We start from the raw sequence: 16,883 nt of genomic DNA on the forward strand, positions 1-16,883 counted from the left end.
AAAAAAAAAAAAAAAAAAAAAAAAAAAAAAAAAAAAAAAAAAAAAAAAATACAGACACGAGCATAGTTAAAAATAGATCAGAAGTTAAATAATCAAACAAACTCCCAAAAGTAATCAAAACATAATAAGAACTCACCTGATTGGCACCGTTCCTTGCAAGACTGCAAACGAAAGAAAAAAACAACATTTTTAAGTGGATAGAATACAAAACACCATTAATTCATCAAACTTCATCAATTATCGATTCAGACAGCCCAATGTGGCAGTAACTCAAAAGAATGATACCCCATTGATGCCACCAGTTCATTTCACAATCTATTAAGCCGATAAACAGAACGAATTGAACAGAAATGACTCCAAATCTTATCAATCTAAAGGAGACCAAACCAAACATACCGGGCTTTGGAAGCGAGGCCTGTGGCGAATCGGTGCATTGTAGACGTCCACTGAAACCCAAACACGAAGGAGATGGGAACAGCAAGAAGAAGAACAACAACAGTGGGAGGAAATGGGAAAGGCGATGAATGGAAGAGATTGAAAGGGTTTAATAATGAGAAGAAGAACGTTCTAGAAACAACTCAAACCATAGCGCCTTCTAGGGTTTAGGGTTTAGCAGAAAATGGAAACATTACACCTCATCTTTTTCAGATGACGTGGTCGACGATTTACAAGTCCAACTTCTTACCTCGCGCGAACCGGGTCGAACCGTGGGGTTTCTCTCGAGTTATCTGGCGGTTCTTTTCAATTTTTTTAATTTGCGTTTATTTTTCTAATATTTTTCATAATGTTTCAATTTTTAGCTAAAATTTTTAAATAATAAATTATATAATAAATAAACTGGTAGATGGAATTAATATTTATAAGATTACTTTTTAAAAAAATTAATAAATGGAGAACCTAATATTTCAACTTTATCATCTCTCAACCTTTTAATTTTTTTTTCTTTTTAAAAATTATTATGTTTCTGTAACTTTCTACATTTAAAACTTTATATTTATTTATTTTTATATAATTATTCTATTTGACTTTTATTAAACCGTGTATTTTCTCTAACTTTCTTATCCTTAAAAAGCAGGGACATGTCCTTAAATCTGTAACCATCTTTCAGTTAACTTATCTTCTTTCCTTGTGACCAACCAGGGGTAATACAGGAATATTCACCCGTTGTCCATCGACTATGCCCTTCGACCTGAACTTAGACCCTAACTCACCTTTTGTGGACGAACCTTGTAAAGGAACTCTTGGGTTATCAGGGCATTACATTCTCACCATTTATCATTTAATATAGAGGGCGGAGAGGAACGACCCAGAAAATATTTCTTCAATTAAAAAATTATATTATACATTTATATATTTTTTTTCTTACTCCCATTTGTTAAGTAAATATGTTGTTTTTTTAAAAGTATTTTATATATATATATATATATATATATATATATGATTTTTTATTGTAATTTTAATTTGTTTGGCGAATAATAATTCATATATACCACTTTCTTTAAAATTGAAAGTCATGGAAAAACAATTTTTTGGGTTTTTTTAATTTTTTTATTTCATCCATTTGGGTGACGGGCAATAACTCGTTCACCTGCGGGTGAGATGATAGTAACAACGTGGCGTTTTCTTATTTGGCAGCAAAGTGGGCTTTCATACGCTCGGGTTCCACCCTCTGCATTCTACTTTGAGCCCCATTACTTCGTCTCTTTCGGGTTCTTTCGTTCTCGAAACCTCCCATTTCCCAAATCTCAGGTTCTCCATTACAGCCAGCTCTTGATTCGTTCACTTGATCGTCGAAGCAGCTCTCTGAGATGACGGAGGCCGCGATTCGGAAGAAGCCTGGCATGGCCAGCGTCAAAGACATGCCGATCCTCCAGGACGGGCCACCGCCGGGTGGATTCGCTCCGGTTCGCTATGCTCGCCGGATTCCCACCAAAGGCCCTAGCGCTATGGCGATTTTCCTTACTGCATTTGGTGCGTTTTCTTGGGGGATGTATCAGGTCGGCAAGGGCAACAAGATCCGAAGGTCTGTATTTTCTCCCCCATTATCTTATAGTTTAATCCATGGCCAATTACCTGTTTTATATCATTCCACTAATAACGGGATTTACTGCTTTTCTATCTTGATTTCGTCTTTTCTGCGAATTAAGGGGTGAATTAGCTTGGGATGTATTAGACTTCTTGACCGGGGATTTCTGCTAGGGATTTGATTATTTTTATTGACTTTCGAGATTCATGCTTTGTGCTAGGCTGTTTTGGATTTTACCGATTTGCCGGGTAGATGCCTTGGAGCGAATTTCTATTGAGAGTTTAGGTTTGATACCTGGATTTGATTAGTTTCAAGTCATTTGGTTTTTGAAAAGAAATTAGCACTTTCTTAGCTACTTTAATTGAGGGTGGGTTGAGGCCATCTCCATTCCTCTTTTGCATCCCGCTTTGAATCTGATGATGAAGTTTAAGTTTCGTACATACATTAAACCCCCTTCAAAACTACACTTAGTTTGAAAATTGCCCAACGAAAGAGTTCTTCTTTAATACAATTAGAAGATTACATACTTGCATAATAACATTTTTCATTCATAAGAACTATTCTTAAGAACAATGAACCACTCCATAATTTCAGACTGACATAGTATTGTCCACTTTTGAATATAAACTTTCATGACTTTGCTTTTGACTTCACTAAAATTATCTCATAGCATTGGAGATAATTGTCCCATTTATACACGTTATCTTCAAACGGAGGACCACTGAGCCTTTCTTCAAGCACACCACATGTCTTATATAGCTGAATCACTGATCTTCACGTAACTATGTCATTGAGGCTCATCACTATCCACATGTTTAGATTCGAAGGATTTAATCGACATGCTTAAGTTTGGGGTATGCCTTTCTCACCATTTGTTAAGGATGATCATGCCAATGGAAATAGTTATTCTTACCTATATACCTACAATCTTCTTCTTATCTTGGGACTTTAGTTGTCCTCACAACCAAAACGTTGTCAAAATTAGTATTATCTCTTCATGTAACAACCCAAGCCCACCGCTAGTAGATATTATCAGCTTTGGCTTGTTTATCGCCATTAACCTCAGGGTTTTAAAATGTGTCTATTGGGGAGAGTTTTCCATACCCTTATAAATAATGTTTCGTTCCCCTCTCCAACGGATGTGGGATCTCACAATCCACCCCCTTTGGTGGCCCATCATCTTGGTTGGCACATTGGCCGGTGCCTGGCTATGATATTGTGAGGACACACTGCGTGTCCGTTTTTGCCTGTTACGTATCGATGTCAGCCTCACGTTACCTCTATAGGTAGAAGTTTTCACACTTTTATAAAGAATGTTTCGTTTTCCTCTCCAACCGATGTGGGATTTCACACGACACAAAATGGGGTAACTTAACTAGTTGGTTTTTTCTTTTTTTTGGTAAGAAATTGAGCTTTCTTTGAGAAAATGAGAGAATACATAGGCATACAAAAAACGAGCCTAAACAAATTTTTAAAAATGTCTCCAATCCAAAAGAACAAGGCCAAGATCAGGCATAGTGACCGAAACCTAAAAGAAGGCTTTAAATCTAACCACCTCACCCGCTCTCAACTCCTCACAATTTCTGTTGTGTTTTTTTCTAACCAAATATCCCACAAAAGAGCAAAGAAGCTAGTTTGCCACAAGACTTTACCTCTTTCCTTAATAGAGGATTCAAAAGCACCTCCTCAACAACAAGCAACCATCCTGTCCCTGAGCACCACGCACACCAAACAAGGATTTCCAACGATCCCAAAGAAACTGAGCAAATTGGAAGTTAAATATTCAAATTGATTCATTTAGTTTAGAATAGGTGATAAAAGTAAAATTTCCCCTAATTATTTGATTGTTGCAAGAAATGGTTATTGAGGACTTGATAGGTGGACAAAGCTCTCAGGTAGATGTCTTATGTGCTTCTATTTAACATCAGAGAATCTTTGATATTATGTTACAAATGCACCCGTTTTGTTTTCAAGGTATGTGAAATATAGTTGGGTAGATATATTGGAATGAATTTCAATTTTAAATTACTACCTTTACTTGTTTATTTGTTTAATTTGCCTGGTCTGTTGTTCTCGCATTAAATTATTGCAACAGAATTTCTAGAATGAGCTCAATGTGATTTCAATTTCATATTCATGTTTAGACTTGATTTGTTTAGGATTAATAGCCGTAACCAAGAACATCAGTCTACATTATTTGTAAAGGAAGAGTGATTATAGTTTCTTCGTACATTGAAGGCTTTTTATGGGATTTACAGACAGTTTAAAGGAATAGTCTTTCCTGCTTTCCTCTGTTCCCTTCTTTTCCTTTTGCTTGAACGAGGTGAGAGCGGTGACCCATTTGGTTGGGGGAAATGGTGAAGATGATGTCATGCTGTTTCATTCGACCTGTCTTTTCTCACTGTTTATGAATGTTTTTATAAGTTTATATTACTCTTTTGTTGCAAACTATGAATTTCACAATGAGCATGTACGGCGTGTATAGGGCACTGAAGGAAGAGAAATATGCAGCCCGACGAGCAATATTGCCCGTGCTTCAAGCTGAGGAAGATGAAAGGTAAATGGATGATTTTCGTGTAAACTGCCCTCAAACTCTTACAGTAACACTGATTGAAACTACTGGATCCTTGATGGTTTTAACGAAGTTTAATATCATTGATCTAACCGTGTCTGTTCTAACTTTCTAGATTCGTCAAAGAGTGGAAGAGTTACCTTGAATATGAGGCTGAAGTTATGAAGGATGTGCCTGGTTGGAAAGTTGGTGAAAATGTCTACAACTCTGGAAAATGGATGCCTCCAGCGACCGGTGAGCTACGACCCGAAGTCTGGTGATTTTGTTTCGAACACAGACTTCTTTGAGGTTGGCATGTAGTTTGTTTGTGTATGCGCTGCGACTTATATCCTCATATGGGTTTGTTTCCTGATTTGCTGGTTCTTCATGGCCCTTCTCATGAAAATAAAAGAAGCATGTCAAAATTTCTTCAAATGTTTTGCAAAAACTGTCTTCTTTATTCAGTAAACATCTCCTTTTACCCATGTATCTCACTGAAAGTTGGGACTTTGAATTAGACATCAATTTATCTTCATTCTTCTTATTTATTTCTTGTATGTCAAGCTGAACAGCATGCTTACCCTAGTCGGTGGCGACTTTGGTTCGGTCGATACTCGTAATAAGTTGAGGCTTTTGAGCTACAATGTGCTAAGAAGGAACTTGAAATTGGCGTGTGTAAGTTGATAGAACCCTGGAGGACTTGTAGTGTGTGAGAATTGCGTGATAACCAAATACACCACTCAGATCACGATATTTATCATAAATATTATATTTCAATATATTTCAAGTTATAGTTATGGGAATGTTAAATTATAACTATAGTCATCTAATTTTGAAATTAAATTTGTGTAACAAAACAAATGAAAAATATTAATAAATATCAAATAAAACCTCAAAAAAATGTTAGGGAACAGGGATCTTTATTGTATAAAACTAACCAAGAAACCAACTACATTCTTTACTATAAAATATTATAATTTAAAGTGCTTGTTAAAAATATTATATTTTTATATCAATGTAAAATGATATGTAAACTCTAAAATAAATATCAAATGTAAACTCTAAAAAAGATGTCTGAGCCCGGGTTCGAACCGGGGACCTCTAGTGTGTGAGACTAGCGTGATAACCAACTACACCACCCAGACTTTGTTGTGCTGTGCCTTAAACGAAAACGATTTCAACTTAAAAATACTTTCGAATAAATCGCTAATTTAAAAGGTGAACAACATTTAATTATAATCCCTCATCTTTAAACACTCATTTATGTATTTAAATTATAAGATTTTTTCTATAATAAAAATAATTGATTGATTCCGTATAAGTTAGAAGTTTATTTGTAATTAAATCATAAACTTTGAATTTCATGTCAAATATATTTATTAATTTTAAATAATAGAAATAATTTCGAACCTTCAAAAAATTTATTAATACTTTTAAATGTTTTTAAATAATATTATGATAAATTTCAACTTGAAAATTTTATTTTTAAATTGGTTTTTTCTAATTAAAAATAAATAACGTAAACAGACGATGTAGGTTCGATAATAGTAGGAGTATTTTTTTTTTAAATTTTTTTAAAAATTAATGAAATTTTAAATGTTCACATGTATTTTTAAAACATTTTAAAAAATTTTAAGAATATTTTTGTATTAAATTACTTATGATTTCTGTTTAAAATTAATAATAAGAATTTTTTTTAATTATTTTTTTTTAAAGTTTTAGGAATATTTTTTCAAGATAAAAAGTAGAAAATTTATAACAATTTTTTTTTTTACAATTAAATAAATAAATAGTTAATTAGTCCAAACATTTTACCCGCCGCGAACTACCCAATCAGAATGAAACACACGTTTGACGCTTCCATATATTATATTTTTGGGAACCACCGTTGACAGGCTCACGGCGGGTAGCGGATTTTTTTTTTTTTGACGCCCCACCGAAATTACAAGAGCAAAATCCGCACAATTTTTCTCTGGGGGAACAATCTACAAACGCATACACGGGGGAACGAAGTTAGCAGAGGAGATCTGCCAGATTGTTGTTCATTTTTCCCACAGATCTCCTCGTGTCCGATCCGATCGGAATCTGCCCCCTTTTGTATCTTCGGATTTATCCAACAACGTTTTTCCTCTTCCCCAATTCACAATTCTTCATTTTGTGTGGTTTTCCCATCAATTTTCCGACAACTATCATCAATTTCCCGACAACTATCATCAATTTCGGTTGTTTTTCTGCTACTTTAGTCTCGCAGTGTTTTGTTTAGATTCATTGTATTTAGCCGGGGCTGATTTGTTTGGTTCGTTTTGTGGGGTTGTGTTTTTGTACCTGGAAATGGTGTCACCATGAGGATTTTGGGTTTGTTTGTGTTCGTCTTCTTGAGCTGGGGGTCGTTGTTTTGATGGCTTCGGCTCAGGTTTTGCCCAATTCGATGGCCTCGACTCGTAAATTAGAGCATTTGGAAGCAGGGAAGCGTCGGGTAAGGATTTTTCTTCTCTCCCTCTCTCTCTCTCTCTTGAATGTAATTCAAATCTTCAATTTGGATTGGATGTTTTCTGAGCATGTAGCTTTGTACGTTTTTATATCAAAGTGTCGGTTATTAATGTTGAGACTCTGTATGCAATATGCTGGTTGAGTTGGGATTAATTGACCACGATCGAGCTGCTAGGGAAATCGTTGGTTTCAATTTTCACATTCATGGAACTGATACCTGTTATATTCATTAGAAAATGTTTGTACTCAATGCTTTGGATGAATGATTTCATGGAGGTCGATAAGCTGACTTATGACAAGCCATGGATTTAAGGATGCTGTAATTTTTCGAGCTATATATATTGTTTATAACTTTGGACTTGAGGTTTGAACAAAGATTGAAAGTTGGACTTATCAACCTGCACAAAGAGCTTCTTATGGTCAAAAGGGTGAGGTTTTTCGAGTGGAAGGGGAAAAACGTAAATGCCTATGTTTTCCCATGCCAAGTATCTGGCTATAACTTGCTTATGCTCGCACTTTTGACCAAATGTTTTAAGCTGTGGGGTTGATGTCAATTGCACCTATGATAGGGGATTGACCCACCTTCTGGTGCTTGTTCAGCATTATATTTGGAGTATTGTTACTTTCTCAGATGATTTGAATGCATGTTTGATTGCTTTAAGCACATTTCCTAAGCGTTTTTATCTAGACGCTTCGTTTATGAATAGCGATAAACTTTTCACTAAGTGGAACGAAGAGAACTACATCTCAAAGCAGGTGGAAAGGTCTCTAGCTAAAGGAATTCACACATAAAACCTCCAATTAGTGAAGTTGTGAGTCGTGCAGTTACACTAAGGTTTTGTCGTTGATATGAGTTTGATGAACCTTTTACTTGGACACTTGGTTACATGTGCCCTGTGCTTTTATAGTAAACTTCCTGATGCTCATACTTTAGATGCATTTAGATGGTTTGATTTATTACTCCTAATGACTTTCATTTTCTCTCATTAAATTGGTTGTTCCTGTGTGTCTGCACAAGGCTTTGTCATTAAGACCCCTTTTTTCCTTAAAAAACAATAACATAATTTATCATTGGATGTTCTTCATTGTGCCCTTTCTTGCAGTTAGAAGAGTTCAGAAAGAAAAAGGCAGCAGAGCGAGTTAAGAAAGCTGCACCACCAATCCAAAATCACATTTCAGATGGTGGTTCCCAGGAGAAGAAGCCTTTAGAATCTGAACATGCTCAACGAATTACAGATTCTGATGGAGCTACGACAACAAACGGAACAGACAGATCTGCTGTTGAATCATCTTCTGCCCTAGTCAAAGATGTCAGACATGCAGATAACTTTTCTCAGAATATTGATCAAAATGCTTTGAATGAAAGTCGTGCACGCTATCCATCTACAAGAAATGTTGATGGAGGTTTCCCTGCTTATCCAGTGAAGCAACCGTCAAACAGTCAAGAAATTAGGACACTCAAAGGTTTGAGAGTCGCTGGAACCACAGATGATTATAGTAGAAATGAAATATCAGAAATAAATAACGACACTGGAGTAATCAGTGGATCCCAGGATAGAACGCCATTTGGGAGCGCATTTGGCATAAACCCACAAGCTAATGAAGGGATCGATAGCATTTCTAGTCAATCTGCACAGCATGGGGTGGATGGACTACTCTACAGAAGAGATGGTCGAGAGAATTCTATAATTAAGAGCTCTGGCTCTTTGCATAAATTTTCTGCAAATACTTCTCCACAGAATACTGCTGGCAGTTTACAAGATACAGATTCCAGTAGTAACAATATTTTGGCTAGTGAACATTCTTTCTCGTCATCCTATGATGGTAGTGTTCTCTGGGATTTTCATATCTTGTTATGATATGATTTTTTTTTTCTTATTCTCTTCCATGTTCTGTCTTGAGAGGATTGATGCTAACATATTGTTTTGTATGTTCTATAGGCCTCTTTAATAGTACAACTAGAAAAGGATATAGTTCCGATGAAGTTGGGGAAAATGTGAACAAAAATTTTGACTTGATTGACAAACAGACGTCTGTTCTTGAGCAACGAAAGCCCACTGATGTGACTGATTTAATTAGAATCAAGCCTGCCTATGTGCAGTCCTCTGAATCTGCTGGCTTGAATACGGATATTAGAGGCCCCTCCAACTATGAACAACTGTACACTGCATCATCTGAAAACAGTTTTAGGAGATCTCGCCCATCGTTTCTTGATTCTATTACTGTACCCAAGGTTCCTTCAGGGAGTTTTCTTGGACATGTCGAACATGATAAGGGATCTAGAATATCTGATGGGTTTAGAACAGATGAATCTGATGGCTCAGAATCATTAAATCTTCAGAAGCCACTAATGGATATGAAAAAAGTGGGAACATCCTCAGATTTTGCCTCTCAGAACACTCCAGTGCCATATAGCAATTCATTTCCTCCTTCAGTTTTTCCTGTTAAGGGGGTGAACCAGCCAATTATAGGAATAGAGGTTAATACTATGGAGAGGAAACACGAGCTCTTTTCAACCAAACAAAATGAAGATTTTGCTGCTCTGGAACAGGTACTTCTATATTTGGTTGTGGTCATTGAATTTGGAATTGGTCCATCCAATATGTAAAGCTACCATAATGTCCTCTTTGCTAGGAAGGATTGTGTAGTTTTCTTTTCGAAGTTTTATTTGAGTCGTAAATAAAGAACTTAAAAGATAATTTAGTGTGTTCCTGTAAGTGCAATTGGCATGGAGATGGGTTGAGTCTTAACCCATTCTACTGTGTTTCCAACTTGAAAAGTCAATGAGAGAAAATTATGCAGTTATACTTTACATTTAGTCTACTATACATCTTGGAGTACTAAGGTTTTCCCCCATTGGTTTTCATGCTTAGAATCAGTTATTTCTGATGTTTATGTAAACTTGAGTAGCGTCTCTCTCTCTCTTAATCATTATTATTGTAACAAACAATTTCATTGATTACGTGAAATTACCAAAAACTGGAGCGAGTTACATAAACTTGAGAATGTCAAGTTTGAGTTGTTGCACGCCTTCACATGAAGGAGCAAATCCTCCTAAGATGAGTCATATTGATTACGTGAATTTACTAAGTTCATGTCATCCTAAGATGAGTCATCATGCATGTCTAGTCATATAACTGTCCTACTGGTAGTTCGATTGATTTTGAAAATTACGTTCCAAGAATTCTTTGTTGTTGAATTTTATAATTGACTTTCTTATATATATAACATGATTTATATTATTCACCCTTGGCCCAATACATAAAAGGAAAAAAGAATCATTTAAATTTTGCAGAAGCTTATAAAGTGTTCATATTTACAAAATATTGCATAATAGATGGCAGAAGGTGAGATGTTATTATTGCAATTTATTTGACTCCATGAGCTATATAGAATGAAGATTTTGGGAAAGAGTTGATTTTTGTTTGAATAAATGAACTTCATACCGTTTTGTGCTTCTTGGGAAATGTTTTTCTCATCTTCTAATTTATATCATTCACACATTGAGAATATGACATATTGACAATGTGAGCTTGCATTGCATTTTCTTTTTCTCGTGAAGATTAAATTCCATTGACATTTTTTATGGTCTTCAACTTTCTTCTTGGTCAGCATATTGAAGATTTGACACAAGAGAAATTCTCGTTACAAAGAGCTTTGGATGCTTCAAGGGCTTTAGCAGAGTCCTTAGCTGCTGAAAATTCATCTCTTACTGATAGTTATAATAATCAGGTTGGTTTATAGATTCTTCTTGTGTATTACATAATTCTATCGTGTGTATGATGATCAAACATTTTTGTTCATGGTTTACTGTTCTGTATTTTCCTGGTCTCGAGACCTAACAAAGTAATAATTTGTGACTTTTATCATTTCGACATTTATAGTTTCATCAAATGTGACTGTTTTTTCTAACATGTGTTCATTGTATACAATTTTTTTTAAAAAATTCCTCCCTCTAGCGGATATGACTTCACAAACAATGATGTACTAGATACTAAGAAACAGCCACCCTCCCATTTGAGCATCCTTATTCATGTTACGAATCATAGAGTTTGATTCCAAATTTGAATCTTTTATTTTAATGATCAGACATTATTTCTTACATAGTTCGTGAGCTTCGAAATAAATTAAATGTAAGATTAATTCCTGATATTCATATGGCTTTGGATTGAACTCTTTTATTTCCATTTTCCTTTTCTTTTGGTACTTCTTCAGAGAAGCGTTGTCAACCAACTAAAATCGGATATGGAGACGTTACAGGAGGAAATGAAGACCCAGATGGTTAGTCTTTTTCTTATGTCTATGTTAATTTCTTCCTTTTTGTTAGGTTTCACCAAAGATCAATTTTCCAAATTGCATTATGTCAAGGAACTATTTCGTCTAGAGACTTTATGAGTTGCATTCGACTCCTTTTGGAGTTTTCTTAGTGAAATAGAATTTCTTTTACCTTTCCCTAGTTGCATTATGTGTGATGTTTGATAAACTTCCTGTTATAGTTTGTGTCAAATGTCATTCTCACACCTGGATATTTTCATTGATTTGAGGATTTAAAGATTTCACGTTCTAAATACTTTTTGATGCAACAATGCTCCATAACCAGATAATTTTGAAATATTATATATGTGTTTCTGAAATGTAGAGTTTTTCCCTATTATCGTGGCAATATATATATATATATATCTGTGTGTGTGTGTTAACTCATTCGATTCCCCAGGTTGAACTGGAGTCTATCAAACTTGAGTATGCAAATGTACAACTGGAGTGTAATGCAGCTGATGAACGTGCCAAGCTGATAGCTTCTGAAGTAATTGGTCTTGAAGAGAAGGTAATAAATTGTGGTTCTCCAAAGGCCATCAATCCAGTACAATGTTTTCTAGTTGTTCTTTTTGATTGCCTACCTTGTTTTTGTAGCTAGGTGGTTAGGCTCTAGCTTTCCTTTGTAGTTTTGATCTTGACAAACATAGATTATTCGGTGAACGTTGCTATTTCTTTCTTTTCTTTTTTCTTCATATTGAAATAAAATGATTATCTTGTAAAAATGTACCTGCTAAGTTTCTTTTTCCCAATGCAAAAATAATTGGTCTTTTTTGAAGACATATTTTGCATTGATTAAAAAAAAAAGAAAATAACTGCCTGTATTTTGTTTGGAACTAATTGAGGAATTTAACATATTATTATTATGTTCTCTTCCCTATGGAAAGTATGACATCGACCCTCCATCATGGGGATTGGAGTTGGAGTCCTACTTGCATCTTGTATGGACAATTTATGATGTCTAAACTATGCTTCCTATTTATTTATATAGGCCTTAAGACTAAGGTCTAATGAGTTAAAGCTGGAGAGGCAATTGGAGAACTTAGAAGCTGAAATCTCTTCGTACAAGTACGTCATCTTATACTGTGGCTGTTAACAAATAACCTCTGGTTCTTAAACCGATCACTGCTTTAAATCCCTTATATGTAGACATGGTTATTTCTTAGTTTGGTAAGTTCTATAAGTGGCTGGCTACTCAAGGAATTCAAGTGTTTTGAAATGACTAGGCTAAGCATTGTATCTGTTTAAAATGTTTTGTTACGTGTTTTTTGTTTGGGGACAAAAAAGTCCACTTCATTACAAGTGTGAGAGAGAGAACTACAAGAATAGGCTACAAAGGAAAAGGCCTCACCAACCAAAAGCACCCATAAACAAAAAGAAAAAGGAAAACAAAAGCGGCGGTAATATCGTTGGTGCTTCATACATATGTAAGGGAGAATTTATAAATCATGCTGTGGTCAAAGTTTCTGTTAAAAGAAGATTTTATTTTATGCACGAATGCTTCAAAGCTTTACTCGGAGGGTTGTGGTTAGAATGAAATGATAGTTCTTTTTTTTCAAATAATGAAAGGAAATTGGGTTTTGTTTAATTTTCCACTTCAACTTCGTATAAATTTCGTCTTTCCCCTAGCCTTTTTAATTACTCTTCACCTGTAATTAGTAATACCACTTTTGGAGAATATTGTATTCTCCATAGTACTTGGGGAGTGTTTTTTTGGTTTTCCTTATTTTTACTTCTCATTGAATCAATGAAAAGTTATCCATTGTAGAGGTTCTCATCCAATTATACCTTCTTGCTTTGAGCTGTTTTTACCTTTGAGCTGTTTTTACTAACTGGAGTTTAAATTATAATTTTATTGGAACTTGCAGGAAGAAAATATCTAGCATGGAGAGAGAACGTCATGATTTTCAATCAACTATTGATGCTCTTCAGGAAGGTAAACATAATGGTTTGAATTTAAATTAGTCCGATAATATGAATTTTCCCCATCCCTTAATGTGGGTGGTCAGAGGTAATGGTCATTATTAGACTTGTCCTTTTATTTACAGTATAAAAGGCTATGGTTATGAGTTTTTCGTAAACATAATCTAACTAAGAATATCGTTTCTTAGCTATAAGAATGCAATCTGGAAGATTTCAAGTCAATGATGAACATTAAAACTAGGGAGATATTCCTTTAAGTGTAGTCCGTATTGTAGTTTATGAGTATGTGAAAAATCCCTGTTACATGGTTGATATGTTATAGGCTTACGGACAAAGCAGGTCTTATTTGAGGATTGTTGTAAAAGTAATATTTTAAATTTTAATAGGCTAATTTGAATGCTTTGAATGCTTTACTATGTTTTCTATTTATTTTCTTATAATTCTCTAATTTACCATAACTGCATGGCCAAGTGAATGCAACAAAGTATAAAGAGAAATTAGATGGTTGCTTTGCAATTTACATTTTGGTTATTTGTTAATTGAGGACGGTGGATTGTCGTGAGAATAGTAACCCCCGGATTCTCAAATATATAATACCAGAGTGTCACATTCCCATGAACATACAAGATTTTTCAAAATGTTCAATCCCAGACAGAGTCTGTGAGATCCCACATCGGTTGGGGAGGAGAACGAAGCATTCTTTATAAGGGTGTGAAAACCTCTCCCTAGTAGACGTGTTTTAAAAACCTCGAGGGAAAGTCCAATGAGGACAATATCTGCTAGCGGTGGATTTGTCCGGTTACAGATTCATCAGATTTATAGCTTCCAAAACGCTTGTTTGACCATGCATTTATCTTGACAATTCCCTTTGACCTATGATAGTTTTATAATTTAAAATTTGTATCCTTCCTAAAGTGTAGCGCAGAAGAAAAATTAGTTCTTAAAGAATGTTATTTAGATGTTTCTTGGGTAACAACATTGCAATTAGATATACAGTACTCCGTGGAAGTGTTTGACAATCTCTTTTCTGGTTGACTTTTCGTATGGATGTGGTTATTGAACTTGCTACAATTCCCCCTTCCCCACTACATTTTCCTTTTATGAATCAAATTAAATGGAACTGTAATGGTTCTTGAAACTAATCCCCTGCTTATTTTGTATTTTTTAGAAATGATAACAAGTAGATCGACTATTTTTTATTTGCTGCTTCTGTATTATATTCTAGCAGTTTTCCTCCTATTGTGAATGCTCTGAAGTAATGGTGTCGTTTTTTGGTACACTTCTTTAAGACCCTTTTGGCCTCTATCTTTTAAACAATATCATAATTATCTGTCGTTTCATCCCTTTCCTTTTAACAGAGAAGAAGTTGTTGCAGTCTAAGCTACGCAAAGCTTCTGCAAGTGAAAAGTCCATTGATATTAGCAATCCTAAAAATAAAAAAGATATCGCGACATCTACCGAAGATTTAGGTGAAGAGAGCTCCCTTTCTCCCATCCCTTTTCTGAAGATGAGATTATGACCAAGTAATTTTCCATTCACTTTTGTATTCATTTGTTAAATTTATGCAGTAAATACAGATACTGCTCCCAGTACTTCTAAACATGAAGTAAAAGATGGAGAATCTCTTACTGAAGATGATACCTCTGGAACTCTCATGCTGCTGGAAAATGCCACTGCTGAAGTTTCAGCGGTCAATATTCCTCCAGATCATATGAGGATGATTCAAAACATCAATGCTCTAATAGCTGAGGTACCCATCCGTAAATTAATATGAATCTTTTTCTTGTTATAAACAAGAAAAAAAAAAGGAATAAATATCAATTATGTCTAGTTTCAAGATTCAAGAATTCTCTGTGAAGTTGTAATACTTATCCTGGGGCTGTTTTTCTTTTTTTGCTTTCCCTCTTTAATGTGATTATTGTTTCAATTCTTTTAGGTCTTGTTCTCGATTGTCATACGATTAGGTTTCGATTAAGATGCAGCCACTAAAAGAAAGTAGTTTGAAATTTTCACGAAAAAAGTATGGTTAGGCCAAACGAGCATCCTTTTTGTCGCCCGCATAGGAGATGTCATAGCCCTCTTTTTGCTATCTTTTCTCTTAATGATATGACGGTTTGTTTCTTATGAATCCAATATTATTGACTTGTGATGATGGATTTTATTGATTTGCAGTTAGCTGTAGAGAAAGATGAGTTAACACAAGCTTTGGCATCTGAGTTGGCTAGCAGTTCTAAGTTGAGGGTAACTTCTCTGTCCAATCTGAATATTGTACACACTATCAGTTCTTTTATTTATTGCACAATCAACCAACTTTGCTTTTTTTTTTCATGAAGGAGTTGAACAAAGAATTGTCTAGGAAACTGGAAACACAAACTCAAAGATTAGAGCTTTTGACTGCTCAAAGTATGGCTGGTGAGATTGTTCCAGCAAGGCAACATGATTCTCGCACCGTGCATGATGAAGATATTGTACTTGCAGATGAAGGCGACGAGGTATTATCATCTTTCATTAACCCTTGCGTACTGCCATGTGTCCTGTGTGCGTGTGTATGTGTGTTTAGGCTGGGGGGATTAAGTACAAATGAATACTGGCTAGTTTAGAGCTTGTGTTGATCATTTACCTTTCCTTTTAGTTTAGCAAATGAATATGGAATTAGTTCGATCAGGCATATAAATCTTCTCATTCTTAGGTGGTTGAAAGAGTCTTGGGATGGATTATGAAGCTCTTTCCTGGCGGTCCATCACGCCGAAGGACCAGCAAGCTTCTTTAAGATGCGGGGCGGTCGAGTTGTCAATGGAAGGTCAATGTTTGAAGCTTTGCTTCCGTTGTTCTTTTCTTCAAGTTGCTAGGTAATACATTGGAGATTATAAGCTGTACATTTCGAGTCGAGTGCATGGTTCGTTATTCTTTTTTTATATCAAAGAAGCAGGCTAACCTCGACCTTTCGAGGCCTTTGATAGCCTTAGGGAATCGAATCCAAATTGTTATTTCCTCAAGGAAGATGTGAAAAGATAAAGGGAAGTGAAAGCATCTGGTTCCATCAATTGCTTCACCTTTTTCTTGACTTCACAAATTTTGATGGGATTGCTGCTTGATACTTAGACAGGAAATGAAGTAATTAGTATTAACAGGCTTCTCAGTTGTACTTATTGATTGTTGTTCTGCACATCTGTACTTTTACTTCCATTGCTTATGTAATCATCATTAGAACCTTGAAGGGATTGAGTTTTGAGCCCAATGATGAAATTATCACATTATTTCGTTAATACTCTAAGGTTTGACATTACAAAGGTTAATACACGCTGTCTCAGACGGTGATACTCGAACTTATTGAGTCCTACACCTTTTTAAAGCATTTCTCTTCTATCTATTGAGAATGATTAACTCAACCTCTTGTAACATTACAAGGGTTATTTTCTGTAACAACTCAATTCCAATGCTAACCGATGTTGTCTTCTTTGAATTTTTCCTTCTAGGCTTCCTCACACGGTTTTAAATCACGTTTGTTAGGGAGAGATATCTGCTAGCGGTAGATTTGGGTTATTACATTTTCGATTTTCTTGGTAAACTTCAAGGCTC

The 16,883-nt window shown here is 35.2% G+C and overlaps 3 protein-coding genes, 1 long non-coding RNA gene and 1 other non-coding gene across 5 annotated transcripts in view; 3 read left to right on the top strand and 2 right to left on the bottom strand.

Moving 5' to 3' along the window:
- LOC111460315 (chaperonin CPN60-1, mitochondrial) overlaps positions 1-557 on the bottom strand; it is a 5,390-nt gene extending 4,833 nt beyond the window's left edge. The window contains exons 1-2 of the mRNA XM_023103518.1: positions 397-557; positions 137-161 (exon numbers count right to left, since the gene is read on the bottom strand). Of these exons, the coding sequence (XP_022959286.1) occupies positions 137-161; positions 397-434 (63 nt within the window). The 5' untranslated portion in view covers positions 435-557. The remainder of the gene's footprint in view (positions 1-136; positions 162-396) is intronic.
- A 1,078-nt stretch (positions 558-1,635) lies between these two features.
- Positions 1,636-5,123, top strand: LOC111460318 (NADH dehydrogenase [ubiquinone] 1 alpha subcomplex subunit 13-B). The gene is made up of 3 exons (XM_023103521.1): positions 1,636-2,023; positions 4,512-4,583; positions 4,714-5,123. Exons 1-3 carry the CDS (start codon positions 1,809-1,811, stop codon positions 4,856-4,858), a joined length of 432 nt encoding a protein of 143 aa, XP_022959289.1. The 5' UTR covers positions 1,636-1,808; the 3' UTR covers positions 4,859-5,123.
- Positions 2,030-4,226, top strand: LOC111460319. Its single transcript, XR_002713416.1, has 2 exons — positions 2,030-4,014; positions 4,171-4,226. It is a non-coding gene; the product is annotated as an uncharacterized LOC111460319 (long non-coding RNA).
- Positions 5,124-5,648: 525 nt separating the features above from the next.
- TRNAV-CAC lies at positions 5,649-5,722 on the bottom strand. The gene has a single exon. It is a non-coding gene; the product is annotated as a tRNA-Val (tRNA).
- A 744-nt stretch (positions 5,723-6,466) lies between these two features.
- LOC111460230 (protein BLISTER-like) lies at positions 6,467-16,570 on the top strand. The gene is made up of 13 exons (XM_023103387.1): positions 6,467-7,053; positions 8,171-8,891; positions 9,008-9,618; positions 10,680-10,799; positions 11,283-11,348; positions 11,782-11,892; positions 12,373-12,449; positions 13,250-13,317; positions 14,663-14,773; positions 14,873-15,054; positions 15,477-15,545; positions 15,638-15,796; positions 15,994-16,570. The coding sequence occupies exons 1-13, from the start codon at positions 6,976-6,978 to the stop codon at positions 16,072-16,074; spliced, it is 2,454 nt and encodes an 817-aa protein (XP_022959155.1). The 5' UTR covers positions 6,467-6,975; the 3' UTR covers positions 16,075-16,570.
- Positions 16,571-16,883: the final 313 nt, after the last annotated feature.

This window comes from Cucurbita moschata, unplaced genomic scaffold (genome assembly GCF_002738365.1).
Source record: "Cucurbita moschata cultivar Rifu unplaced genomic scaffold, Cmos_1.0 Cmo_Scf00023, whole genome shotgun sequence".
NCBI lineage: Eukaryota > Viridiplantae > Streptophyta > Magnoliopsida > Cucurbitales > Cucurbitaceae > Cucurbita > Cucurbita moschata.